This window comes from Rhineura floridana, chromosome 4 (assembly GCF_030035675.1).
Source record: "Rhineura floridana isolate rRhiFlo1 chromosome 4, rRhiFlo1.hap2, whole genome shotgun sequence".
NCBI classification, from domain to species: Eukaryota; Metazoa; Chordata; class Lepidosauria; order Squamata; family Rhineuridae; genus Rhineura; species Rhineura floridana.
Genome location: NC_084483.1, coordinates 3,661,401 through 3,676,037, shown reverse-complemented (window position 1 = coordinate 3,676,037; position 14,637 = coordinate 3,661,401). Strand labels below are relative to the sequence as shown.

Below are 14,637 nucleotides of genomic sequence, written 5' to 3'. Positions count from 1 at the left end.
AGTTATAGTCAAACACCACCTAGGGACCCAAGATTAGGGAAGGCTGTTTTAGAAGTACTATTATTTACAGCTTAAAAAATGCATTAAAAAAATCTAACTAGATTATTTTTCCAAACAACAATCAAAAAGCTATCCAAAACATATGATAAATCAACAATGTATACCCATTCAGGCTTTTCGTAACTCAAGGTAGAAAAGGAAAAACTATTAAGACACCTGGAAGTATCAGATGACCTGAAAAGTACATACTTAAAAAATTTAAATTAAAAAATAAATTACCTGTTTAATTATATTCTTTGCTGTTATGATAATTTCATCTCCGTATATTTCAAAAAAATTCAGCTTCCTTTGTTTTAGAAGTCCAAACACTAATGATATAAGCCTTTCCTATTTAGAAAGAAAACAAAAATAAAGAGAACATGTGAAAGGTGATTGGAACTTAAAAGGCAAATTAGAACCCAACCTAGTGTAAATAAGCCAACACACTAAGTGGCAAATTGGGTAGAATGTGCAGTAGGATTCAGTCTCTGTACTATTATATACGTCAAGGTTTGATTCAGGCCTGGCACAAGTTATTAGATGCTGTAGAAGTCATGTGCTACAGAAACAGTGGTAATAATTTCCACAAGAATCAAGTTTGCAGATACTCTGAACAAGAAGGTTCCCAAGCATGTCCAAAACTGCCAAAGATTAATCTAAAATTTCCTGATACAAAAAGAGTAAGTTATCAATTATTCAGAACTGTTTTTCCAGTACTGTGCTTGGACTCAGGCGGACCATTGCCACCTGGCATATCAGGCAACTTTTGGGGTCCAATATTAACAACAACACCTACTATGGTCTAAGCAGCTCTTTAACCTCTGGAACTTCATTTACTGGCCCAGCCAACTCTCTGTACGGGGTAGGCAATTAGACACAAGGTGAAAAACAAGGCCTCAAAGTTAAATCAGGAAAAAAGAGCAAAACAACAACAAAAACAAGATGCTGTAAGTAATTTATTTTATCGAAGAGCCCCAACACATTTCAGTGTATAAACTTCAAGCCTTCATCAGGGGTCAGTTAAAGCAAGGAATACAAATCTCAGAGCTCTCTTGGCAAGTCATACCATCTTTGATAACGCAAAGACAAAGTGCCCTCTGAAGCCTGTAGCAAACCCGGCTTGAATCACTGACTGTATCTGCCCAGAAAAGGAAAGAAAAAGTCCGTTTTACCTTAGTTGTTGTAACTAAGGTAAAAATTCAGAAATATTATTAATTGAATTTATTCCCTGCCCTTCCTCCCAACAGAGCCCAGAGCAGCAAACACATCAACAAAACTGTCATGAACTGCTGCCTGGTTCCTGGTTCCGTCCCAGGACTCAATTCCCAAACTCAGGGCAACTGATCTTGGCAAGGCACAACTCTGTGCCTCCCTTACCAGGGCTGTGTACACCAACCCTGCAAGGTAGACTGCCACTACCCCTTCAACTGGTCACCCACTCTGGGCCAAGGGGAAACCCAAAGTGCCAGAAATAGACCTGTCAAGGATTCCAACAGACAAGAGACAAAGGTGCACTCCTTGTCTTGAAACCTTAGGCAAATAACCAAATATATGGTAGTCTGCGGTCAATTGGCCAAGGTGCTGGATTTAGAGCCACACTACTCCTGCCATGAACACACACTGGTAAATAAGAAGTAGCTTTATTAAATAAAATATGTAAGTGCACATAAATAGCAGTAAAATTGTTGCTTAAAACCCACACCCTGGAGGGCCAGGAAAAATACAGAGTTACAGTCACAGACACAAAACAACAAAACTATCTAGCCTAATCTATACTTACAAAGAGGTAAACAGAAGAATAACTTCATGGTTCCACATCTCCCCAGAGATGCATAGCCTGGGTAGCAGATGGAAAACGGAACCTCACACAGGTAACACCAATAGGCATGATGGAACCCAGGGGAACAAAGGCTAAGGTATGAAATCCTATACTTACGGGAAAATGCCTAGCAACAACCAAAAATTAATTAGCCAATCAGGGGGCTTTGAGATGATGAAATGCTTTCTGGAGTTTTCGCACACGTACTCCCCAAACCTTCCCAGGCCTATGGCCCCGAATGCACCAGTCTCCACTGATAAGCAGGTGTTCTTGCTTGGCCCTAATTAACCAGCTTCAGCTGTGAGAACTGCGAAGTCATACCTCTCACAGACCCCATTTTGAGCAAGACGTTTCCCCCACAATTCTTTGCCTCAGAACCATTTTAGAAATCAGGCTTTCTTTACAAAAACAATTTAACAACAAAAAAAGCAAAGCATTCTAAAAAACAGTTTAAAGTATTCAAAAAAACAGATACAGCTATGGCGAGACCACTATAGCCCCTCTTCTAGTATATATGAGATACATGCTGTTATTAGATTTCTTGCTCCCATTATTAGTAATATTTAGATTTCTTACTTGCCCTTCACCAGGAGGTCCCAGAGCATATTAGAACAATTTTAAAAATACAGTATTACAAACAGTTAAAACAAATTAAGAGTCAAGAGAATAGGGTGAGTCTTAAAATATACAACTCAGGTGTCAAAGGACAGATTAAAGAACATAAGAAGAGCCTGCTGGATCAGGCCAGTGTCCCATCTAGTCCAGCATCCTGATCTTACAGTGGCCAACCAGGTGCCTGGGGGAAGCCCACAAGCAGGACCTGAGTGCAAGAGCACTCTCCCCTTCTGCAGTTATTGGCAACTGTTGCAGAGCACACATCGACTATGGTGGCAGAGCACAGTCATCATGGCTAGTAGCCATTGATAGCCTTGTCCTCCATGAAGTTGCCTAATCTTCTTTTAAAGCCATCCAAGTTGGTGGCCACCACTGCCTCTTATGGAATTCCATAGTTTAACTATGCGCTGCATGAAGAAGTACTTTTTTGTCTGTCCTGAATCTTCCAACATTTAGCTTCACTGAATGTCGACGAGTTCTGGTGTTATAGGAGAAAAACTTTTCTCTATCCACTTCTTCTATCCAGACTTTTTCCATGCCATGCACAATTTTATACATTTCTATCATGTCACCTCTGACTCCCCTCTTCTCTAAATTAAAAAGCCCCAAATGCTGCAAACTTTCCTCATAGAGTCAACCCATCCATTGATCATTCTGATTGCACTTTTCTGAATCTTTCCCAACTCTACAATATCCTTTTTGAGGTGAGGCAACCAGAACTGTACACAGTATTCCAAATGCGGCCGCACCATAGATTTATACAATGGCATTATGATATCAGCCATTTTATTGTCAATACCTTTCTGAATAATCAATAGCACGGAATTTGCCTTTTTCACAGCTGCTGCACACTGGGTCGGCATCTTCATCGAGCTATCCATTACAGCCCCAAGGTCTCATTCCTGTCAGTTACCGCCAGTTCAGACTCCATCAGTATATATGTGAAATTAAGATTTTTTTGCTGCAATACGCATGTCTTTACACTTGTTTACACTGAATTTCATTTGCCATATTACCACCCTTTCACTCAGTCTGGAGAGGTCCTTTTGGAGCTCTTCGCAATTCTTTTTTTTTTAACCACCCTGAACAATTTAATATCATCAGCAAACGTGGACACCTCACTATTCACCCCTATCTCTAAATCGTTTTTGAACAAGTTAAAAAGCACAGGTCCCAGTTCCAATCCTTTGGGAAATCTACTTTCTACATCCCTCCATTGGAAGAACTGTCCATTTATTCCTACTCTCTGCTTCCTGTCACTTAACCAATTCCTGATCCACAAGAGGTCCTCTCCTCTTATTCCATGACTGCTAAGCTTATTTTGGTGAGGAGTCTTTGCTGAGGTACCTTGTTGAAACCTTTTTGAAAGTCTAAGTACACTGTGTCCACTGGATCACCTCTATCTATATGCTTGTTGATACTCTCAAAACAGTTCTAATAGGTTAGTGACACAGGACTACTTTGCAGAAGCCATGCTGGCTCTGCTTCAGCAAGGCGTGTTCTTCTATATGCTTGGTTAATTTGTCCTTAATAATACTTTCTACCAGTTTTCCCAGGACAGACATTAAGCTAACTGGCCTGTAATTTATAGGATTCCCCCGAATACCTTTTTGAATTTTGGCACTACATTGGCCACTTTTGAGTCTTCAGGTATGCAGATGGATCCAAGGGACAAGCTACATATTTTTGTTAGAAGTTCAGCAATTTCATATTTGACTTCCTTGAGAACTCTCAGGTGGATGCCATCTGGACTTGGAGATTTGTCAGTTTTTATTTTGTCTATTTAAGCCTAGAACTTCATCTCTCATCACAGTTTTAATTAATTAATTAATTAATTAATTCAATTTATATCCTGCCCTTCCTCCAAGGGCAGCAAACAAAAGCACTAAAAACAATCTAAAGCATAATAAAAACAAACTTTAAAATATATTAAAACAAAACATCCTTAACAACGTATTAAAACAAGACATCTTTAAACACATTTTTAAAAAGTTTTAAAAACATCTTTAAAAAAAAAGCTACAGACACAGACGCAAACTGGGATAAGGTCTCAACTTAAAAGGCTTGTTGAAATAGGAAGGTCTTCAATAGGCACTGAAAATAAAACAGAGATGGTGCCTGTCTAATATTTAAGGGGAGTGAATTCCAAAGGGTAGGTGCCACTACACTGAAGGTCCATTTCCTATGTTGTGCGGAACGGACCTCCTGTTAAGACGGTATCTGCAGGAGGCCCTCACCTGCAGACTGCAGTGATTGACTGGGTGTATATAAGGGGTAAGATGATCTTTCAGGTATCCTGATCCCAAGCTGTATAGGGCTTTGTACACCAAAACTAGAACCTGGAACTTGGCCTGGTAGCTAGTAGGTAGCCAGTGCAATTCTTTCAGCAGTGGGGTGACATGTTGGTGATGCCCTGACCAAGTAAGCAGTTGCGCTGCTGCATTTTGCACCAGCTGCAGCTTCCAGACCAACCTCAAGGGCAGCCCCACATAGGGCACATTACAGTAATCCAGCCTTGAGGTTACCAGTGCGTGGACAACAGTGTCAGGCTATCCCGGTCCAGAAACAGCCACAGCTGTCTTACCAGCCAAAGCTGGGAAAAGGCACTCCTAGCCACTGAGATCACCTGGGCCTCTAGCAACAAAGATGGATCCAGGAGCACCTCCAGAACGATTTGCCTCAGTTCCTCAGACTCCCTTCCTGCAAATGTTAGTTCAGATTCAGGGATCTGCCCTATATCCTCTACTGCGAAGACAGATGCAAAAAATTCATTTAGCTTTCTGCAATTTCTTTATATTGCTTTAGCACACCTCTGACTCCCTTGTCATCCAAGGGTCCAATTGCCTCACTAGAGGGTCTCCTGCTTTTAATGTATTTAAAGAATTTTTTGTTGTTGGTTTTTATGTTTTTAGCAATATGCTCCTTGCATCACTTATTGTCTTCTTGTATTTGTTTTGCCAGAGTTTGTGTTCCTTTTTATTCTCATTTGGACAAGACTAATATTTTTTTGAAGGAAGCTTTCTTGCCTCTTTGACTCTGCTCATTAACCATGCTGGCATCCTTGAGGCTCTGATGATACCTTTTCTATCTGTGGTATACACTCCAGTTGAACTTCCATTATGTTTTTAAACAACTCCCAAGCATTTTGGAGTGATTTGACCCTCTAGACTTTGTCTTTCAACTTTCTTTTTAACAATCCCCTCATTTTGGGGAAGTTTCCTCTTTTGAAGTCAAATGTGACTGTGTTCGATTTTCTTGGCAACTGGCCAAGTACATGTATGTTCGATTTAATAGCACTATGGTCACTGTTTCCAATCGATTCGACAACATTTATATCTTGCACTACATCCTGGGTGCCACTTAAGAATAAGTCCAGGGTTTCAGTCTCGCAGGTCAGTTCCATTACCAACTGTTCTAGGGCACTGTCATTTAGGGTATCTAGAAATGTTGCTTCTTTGTCATGATTGGAACAAATATGTAGCCAGTCTATGTAAGGGTAGTTGAAGTCACCCATTACTACAACATTTCCTCATTTGGATGCTTCCTCAATTTCATTTCTCATCTCAAGATTGCCCTGAGCATTTTGATCAGAGGGATGATAGAACATCCACAGTACTAAGCATCTTTAGTATATGATGAAAACTACATAATGAAGGCACCAGATGCATCTGTGTGGGGTGAGAATTTCATAGCTTAGGGCCTGCCATCAAGAATGCCCTCTCTTGGGCCTCAAACGCGCCCCCCCCAAGTCTGAGGGCATTGGAACTACCAAGAGGGCCCTCTCTGCCAACCTTGGCGGCTGAGAGGGTCTGTGGGGAAGGAGGCAGTCTTTCAGATATTTGAGGCCTAAGTTATTTAGGGCTTTAAACACTAATGTAAGGACTTTGAATTGAGCCTGGAAACAACCTGGCAACCAATGCAGCTGTTTTAAAACAGAGGTAATGTGGGTTCTAAATGGAACCCCAGCCAGTAATCTGGTGGCTGTTATTTTGGACCAGCTGTTATTTTGGACCAGCTGAACCCAGAAACTCTCTGAGTTTCTTCAAGAGAGTATGTTGCAATACTCCAGTCTGGAAGTTACCATAGCATGGACTACAGTGGCCAAGTCATTTCTGTCCAAAAGGGGCCACAGCTGACAAACTAGCCATAGCTAGAAATAGGCACTCCTAAACACTGAGGCCACCTGAGCCTCGAGAAACAATGTTGGATCCAGAAGTATCCCCAAGATATGGACCTGATCCTTCTAGCACAGAACTGTCCAGAAGAGGCCGTTTTCCTACCTCCTGGACTTGAGAACTCAGAACATGTGCCTTTGAAAAACTGTTCCGTTACTAAAGGCAAAAAGCATGCATTACGACATGGCTGAGAAAGAATAAAGAACTGAACGGAAAATGCCAAAATCTGCAAGTTGAAATTAATGCTTATGAACTACTGTGAAGATTCAAGTTGTACTGGTGCAAACTCATTTTGTACAAAATAAAAAGTGGATGGCATTGGCACTGACAGCAGTGCGTTCTAGTAGATGTCCTGAGAAGACAAGCAGCCTGTAAACAAGTATATTAAGTGGTAAGTACAGTACCTCTTCCAGAATTTGACATTCTTCTTCCAGAGGTCTATTTAAGTCACTGCGAGCGTAAGTGGAAAACTCTGCAATCATCATCTTATCTATGAGCTTTTCTAATTCACAAAGCTGTGATCCAAGATGCCTGTTCAAGAAAAAATGTGTGTGAGTTAAAATAATTGTGGGAAGGAACATGACAGTGCTATTAACCCAATATCAAGAAAATATGGGGATATACGTCCTTCAGGTGTGCAAAGTTGGCCTCATTCAGTACCACATCTTTAAGATTCACATGCAGCAACCCACGAGGGGGCAGAGAGGGGAGGAAAGCACCAACAAAAGACAGATTAGCCTCTCCCTGTAAGAATTTGCCTTTGCAGGATGAGACCAAAGACCCATTCAGTGTTGTTTCCAAGAGTGGGCACTTCCTGAGAAGCTTACAAAGTGGGTGACGAGAAATACTGACCTTCCCTGTACTTTTTCCCTAGCAGCGTCCGATATCCCCAGGTATACTGGCCCTATGCATGCAGGTTCCGTTTAAGTATCGTTGCCAACAGTCTTTGACAGACTTCTATTTAAGTCAGGGATGAAAACCCATGCGCTTCTCCTCACCCCGCCTCTGCAGAGCTGTAACACTCTAAAACACCATCCCACAAAATAAGCCCTGCTCCTATTGAACAATAGAATTACTTGCTACCACGCACGAACAACCATTTATAAGGATACTAAACATATCTGCACAAATGCAAACTAGCCATCGCTTGAAACTGGCCATCATCACACGATTACAACTTTCTACTGGAATCTCAAATGTCACCTACCGGAAACTGTGAATGCCCTGGAGTTCCTGCTGTAGCACCTCCTGTGTTGTTGATATCAAGTCTAATGCTCCAACAAATTCTGAAGTGGACAACAATAGTTGTACAGTAGGTTGTGTTTGGTGCACTGTTGCCATTAACTTCAGTTTATTATATGCTTTTATACAGTTATTTCTAGTCAGTGATAGTCTTAAAACTTTAAGAGATCCTTCACACATCACTTTATCAATTTGGCCTATTTTATCTCGAAGCATTTTTACAGCCTGGGAGGTTTTCCTGAGGTAGTCTTGAAGTTCATGCTGGGAGGTCATTGCATGAAAAAATGCTTCTGAGCGAAGAGAGATTTGATGAGCAATATTTACTTCCACAATATCCAGATAGTGGCTCAGCTTAAGAGAATAAAGAGAAATAAATATTGTAACATTTGGTCTTATCTACCAAAATCAGTGTCACGATACTAGACATTTGATAGGAACAAAATTTTTAAAGAAAACTAGCATCACGATAAAAACAACAAGGAGTCTGCAGCATGAATCTGGGGGAGTATTTCAATTTAAGGCTTGAAAGCTGCCTTTCTTCAAGGAAAAAAAAATCAAAATGAGGTTTCAGCATGAACCTGCTAAGTTGGAACTCATTTGCAGATGTGATATCATGAGGTTTAGCTTTAATAAAGGCTGGGAGTGTCTAGTTCACTACACAATTATCTCCCATTGAGAGTTTATATATACAATTTATCTTGTTTTTGCCAATTTGTTACAATTTGGGTAATTAACATCGACTCTGGATTTTCTACTCTTTTAACAGGATCTCATTTTCATTTACAATCTAAATAGCAATATGGCATACTTAGTTTTTTTTTTGCACTGCTAGGATTCTGGTCCTACTTTGTAATAAATCTTCCCCCTGTCACCCACCGTTCTTTTTTTACTGTGAAGTTTTACTGTGTATTTTTACTGTGAAGTTGTACGTCGCCTAGAGTAGCCGTTAATTCGGCCAGATAGGCGACTCACAAATAAAATTTTCTTCTTCTTCTTCTTCCTCTTTGGGCTGTACTCAATTATATATATATGAGGTGTGACTACCTCCACCCCATTGAGAAACTGGTGTGGGTTTTCTGCTGCTGAATAAACACCACTTCCCAACCACAACCACTTTTGCCACTCTGTTGACATATACCTGCTTCAGCTCCATTGTGAACTTTTGTACCCTACATGTTTCTGGCAGGTTTTGGTGGATTTTGTGTATTTTAAAACATTTTTTTCAGTTGTGTGGCATGTTAATCATTTCAGTGTTTATTCAGCACCTATCTAAAAAACAACAATCCCTTTTTAAAAAAAACTTCCTCATTTTATTAGGGACAGGAAATGTCTTCATGATCCACAAGTGCTATCCAATCAGCACTCTGCACAGTTGGCAGGGCCGGCACTAAAGGGCGGCCATGTCGGGTCCTGGCCCTTGTTAAGGTGGGGGAGTAGTGCTCCCCTGCTGCAGATCGCAGGGAGGGAGCTTTCAGGCCACCCACCCGTTTGCTTGCTCCACCTACCTCTCTCTCCTGAGGCTGTGCCAGCAGGGTTGCCATCAACCAAGATGGTGGTGGAGGCTTTTTAAGGGGCTGATGCTCCTACCGCCATCTTGGTTGATGGCAGGCGTGTGCATGGACGCAGCAACAGGAGACAAGAGAAGCAGGTGAAACAGGCAGGAGCTGTGCACCCAGGGCAAGCTGGTGCCCAAGGGCCAGGTCATGCCTGGCACCAGCCCTGACAGTTGGCTACAACTTGAAGAACAAATTGCTCAATCAACAGTGAGAGTCAGCTGGTGTAACAGTTAGGATGTCAGGAAACTGAATGACCTTGGGCTAGTCTCTTATCTCTCAGATTAAATTACCTCATACGTTATTGTGAAGATAAATCAGAGGAAGACAGAAGAACATACACCATCTTTAACTCCTTTGAGGAAAGGCAGGATAGAAATAAAATAAACAAAATAAAACTCTTTGTATCTATCCTAAAATGGGGCAACTACAGATCCAGAGCGGGCTCATCCCTCAGGATTTGTACTCTGTATCAGTACAGTATCTGTGAAGTAAGGATAACCCACACTTCACGTACTGATAAAGTGGTTTGCCTTAAACACTTATGCTGTAATCAATTTGTAGCAGTTAAGGTTCCACAAAACTCTTAACCTTGCAGTAAAAACAATCAACAGCCCTTTAGAATGTCTTGATATTATTCTGAAAGAGCTCAATCAGAATTACACAAAACATACAGATTATTTACCTTTTCTTGAAGCAACTTTGAGGAGGCTGCATCACTATTTCCTTTGCCTCCAGCAGTATTAAAATGAGACCAAGGTAATACTGCATTAAATGTTTGGGGATCTTCCAAGGCAAAACCTGGTTTCATAAAAATCTGAAAAAATAAATAAATCACATCTCACTACCACACATCACTAATGTTTCCACGTGTACTTGTACAATGCATTATCCATTATTCCTGGATAAGTAAGTATACAATCACAGCCAAAGTCTTCTTAATTGATGGTAACATGTAATGCATTATATTTATTTAACAAAATTTATATACCGCTTATTGTAACAAAACCTGTAAGTGGCTTACAAGAAATGTTAAAAACAAGTAATTAAAAACATTTGAAAGACAATTAAAATCAGTAGTAAACTAAAAAAGGGATTAAAGCACATCAACATCTACATGTCTATATAAACAGAAATGTATTAAGCTGTATTAATAAGCATGTAAATGAGCACTGGTCATCCAGGAAAAATTCAACCACAAAGATTATATTACCAAAAGGCCTTCTTGTAGTACAGGGGTTCCCAGACTGTGATCTGTGGACCACTAATGGTCCACAAGCTTCATTCAGGTGGTCCATGGCATATCCACACTAAATATTCATATTTATTGTATTATAACTTAGTTATATGGAATGCAAATTGTAGCGCAATAAATTACAATGTAAGAAATAAAAGAATACAAATAAAATTAAAAAATCAAAGAGCACAATGGTACAGTGCATTAGCAGGCAGAAAAATAATTAAGTGGTCCACCAAGACCATCAGCCATTTTCAAGTGGTCCACTGGGAAAAAAAAATTGGGAACTCCTGCTGTAGTAGATTGTTAGCTCCTGTGCTATGTCAAACAATAATGCAACAGTGACCTCCAAGAGCATCTGTCATAAACCACCCTGTTCAGATCTTGTAAGTTCAGGCCTGTCGCTTCCTTTATGGAATCAATCCATCGCTTGTTTGGTCTTCCTCTTTTTCTACTCCCTTCTGTTTTTCCCAGCATTATTGTCTTTTCTAGTGAATCATGTCTTCTCATGATGTGTCTAAAGTAGGATAACCTCAGTTTCATCATTTTAGCTTCTAGTGATAGTTCTGGTTTAATTTGTTCTAACACTCAATTATGTGTCTTTTTCGCAGTCCATGGTATACGCAAAGCTCTCCTCCAGCACCACATTTCAAATGAGTTGATTTTACTCTTATCGGCTTTTTTCACTGTCCAACTTTCACATCTATACATAGAGATCAGAAATACCATGGTCTGAATGATCCTGACATTAGTGTTCAGTGATACATCTTTGCATTTGAGGACCTTTTCTAGTTCTCTCACAGCTGCCCTCCCCACTCCTAGCCTGATGTCTTCACTATTGTCTCCATTTTGGTTACTGACTGTGCCAAGGTATTGATAATCCTTGACAAGTTCAATGTCCTCATTGTCAACTGTAAAGTTGCATAAATCTTCTGTTGTCATTACTTTAGTCTTTTTGACATTCAACTGTAGTCCTGCTTTTGTGCTTTCCTCTTGAACTTTCATCAGCATTCGTTTCAAATCATTACTGGTTTCTGCTAGTAGTATGGTATCGTCTGCATATCTTAAATTATTGATATTTCTCCCTCCAATTTTCACACCTCCTTCATCTTGGTCCAATCCTGCTTTCTATATGATATGTTCTGCGTATAGATTAAATAAATAAGGTGATAAAATACACCCCTGTCTCACACCCTTTCTGATGGGGAACCAGTCAGTTTCTCCATATTCAATCTGTCCTTACAGTAGCCTCTTGTCCAGAGTATAGGTTGCACATGAGGACAATCAGATGCTGTGACACCCCCATTTCTTTTAAAGCATTCCATAGTTTTTCATGATCTACACAGTCAAAGGCTTTGCTGTAATCTATAAAGCACAGGATGATTTTCTTCTGAAATTCCTTGCTCCGTTCCATTATTCAGACCACACAAATCTGATATATAATGTCTGGGCTTATGTCTATGTGAAATAAGTACATATTATAACAGAAAATGACAAAAATAAAATGAAATAAAATGTGACTATAGTATTACTGTGAACAGTCTAGATCTATAAACAGTAATAGTTATTAGTTTTATCTTCAGAATCTAGTAAGAGAAGAAACATGGCTCTGGAAAGAGGGAGAACAAGTACAGGAAATTATGCATTTTGATATGCTGTCTAAATTCTACATACGTGACCTAAGGGTAGGATAGGTTATCTGTTAAAATAGGTATCTCTATACAGTAAGAATAAATTAATAAGCAAAATATATGAGCAACACATTCCTTCTTACTGTTGTCTATGAAATTCTTCAAACATACCTTAGGTACTTGCTCTAGATCTGTCCTGGATTTATCTAAAAATTAAATGAAACAAAAATAAAATGGCAAAGCAAAAATAAGATTCAGATTACATACTTGCACAGTAAATGCCAGTCACTTATCTATTTTCAAATTTATGACATACAAAGGCCCTTGTTAAGCTTTAGAATATTTCTGGATTTGGCTTCAGACTGAATGTGCAGAAGTGAGAAAAATTTGAACTCAGCCATTTTAGAGACAAGCAAACATTTTAATGACAGCAAGTATCTCATTTGTAGATTGAAGAAGTATCTCAGAAGGCAGCGGGAAGGCAGTTACTCACAGCTCCCACTCTCCAGCCACTGAAGAAGTTGAGAAGGCAAGAAAGAAGGGACATGATAGAGGTGTAGACAAATTCATGAAGGATAAGGCTATCAATGGCTACTAGCCACGATGGCTATGTTCTACCTCCGCTATTGGAAGAGGTATGCCTCTGAATACCAGTTGCTGGGAACTACACGAGGGGACAGTACTCTTGCACTCAGGTTCTGCTTACTGGGTTCCCGTGCACATCCAGCTGGCCACTGTGAGAACAGAGTGCTGGACTAGATGGACCTTTGGCCTGATTTAGCAGGGCTCTTATGTTCTTAAAATGGGAAGTGTCACTGCCTTCCATTCAATTATAATGAAAGAAAGATGTTAATCAGGTGTAGAGGAGAAAACTGAACACACAGGTACACCACAACAGACCGGGCCATGTTCTGATGTTACCTTCCAGACATGACACTGCTGCAACACAGCTCCTTCCTATACTGCTCGGATAAAAGTGGAAGCCTCAGAACACATGACAGGATTTCACAATGCATTTCCTTCTCATATCAGTATTGCTTTTGTCAAAACTGTGACAAGGCTAGTATAGCAGCATCACAGACTCTTCACTGTAGTCCAAGGCTTTGATGTTGCCCAATCAGCTCAGGAAGGAGATGCATCACAGTCATTCTCAGGCTATGAAGGCTGTTCTTAGAGTCAAAATGGGGAGACTTTATATTAGGCATGCAAAGAATTTGGGTGACCAGATCACTAACACTCTACAGGCCAACATCAGTAAGAGGACACCTGGAGGACAAGCTTCAGGTACATAAGAAACAAAATTAGTGGGGGGAGGGTTGCAGGCAGGGGGGAGGGGTATGAGCGTGGTTCTTTGGTTGAAACTGTGCACAAGCCATCCAAATGTTTTAGTTAACAGTCACATACTAGAGCATTTTCTGTGATGCAATGGCAGTTGTTACGTACGGTGCTAGACTGCTTTAGTAGGCTGATAATTTTTCTCTCCATTTCCATACTGAGATACTGCATCATCCAGGGCCGGATTTACGTACAAGCTAAACAAGCTACAGCTTAGGACCTCACATTAGAAAAAAATGTTTACAACATTGCCACTGGGAAACCATAAACATCATACAAAATGAAGATAAGTTTTGGTAGGTATTGAATATCATTGTGGCAGCTCGCTTGCAGACAACAGTAAACAATTCTATAGAATGTCATACACATGCAGCCTTTGGGATGCTTGCAGAAAACAGCCTGTGTGTCGGCGTTGACTGCACTAACCCTCTAAGTAATGCACATACTTGTTGAAGAGGGAAGGGCCTCACTCATGCTATAGCTTAGGGCCACAAGTTTAAATCCGGCCCTAGCATCATCACTTGCATTGTTAAGGAAAACAGAGCATTAGCTGTCTCTGCAATTTCTCTAGCACAAATGCTACAGCATAAATGATTTAAAACACCCAAAGACAACAAAATCTATGAACAACTTCCACAAGTGATGAATGAATGAGCTGTTGGAAGTAAATGGGACACAGCACTACCCAGGGCAGTTAAAATGAGAATTAGGAAAGAGAATGAAGAAGCAACAGAATTCACCAGTAAGGCAACTTCTTCACTACCTAAAAAAGTAGATTGCTGACTGCTTTTGTCTCTGCCAGACAAGGAGCAGAGGTGGGAGAGATCAGCAAATCCACTTGCACACCCCTCCCTAGCAGCCCTACCAGCCTTGAGGCCTGCGAGTCTTGCCAGTACTGGAAAGAGGAGGGAAACACCAGCTGTGGCTTACTGACCAACTGTCAGCCCAGAGATCACTATTTAAGGAGTGCTAACACAGCAGGCTGCTGCAA

The 14,637-nt window shown here is 40.4% G+C and overlaps 1 protein-coding gene across 5 annotated transcripts in view; it reads right to left on the bottom strand.

Annotated features, from left to right (window-relative positions):
- VPS54 (VPS54 subunit of GARP complex) overlaps positions 1-14,637 on the bottom strand; it is a 99,886-nt gene that overhangs the window by 49,861 nt on the left and 35,388 nt on the right. For all 5 annotated transcript variants that reach the window (XM_061622263.1, XM_061622261.1, XM_061622260.1 and 2 more), the window contains 5 exons: positions 12,483-12,517; positions 10,129-10,260; positions 7,856-8,241; positions 7,053-7,179; positions 280-387 (listed from right to left, as the gene is read on the bottom strand). In XM_061622263.1, the coding sequence (XP_061478247.1) occupies positions 280-387; positions 7,053-7,179; positions 7,856-8,241; positions 10,129-10,260; positions 12,483-12,517 (788 nt within the window). The remainder of the gene's footprint in view (positions 1-279; positions 388-7,052; positions 7,180-7,855; positions 8,242-10,128; positions 10,261-12,482; positions 12,518-14,637) is intronic.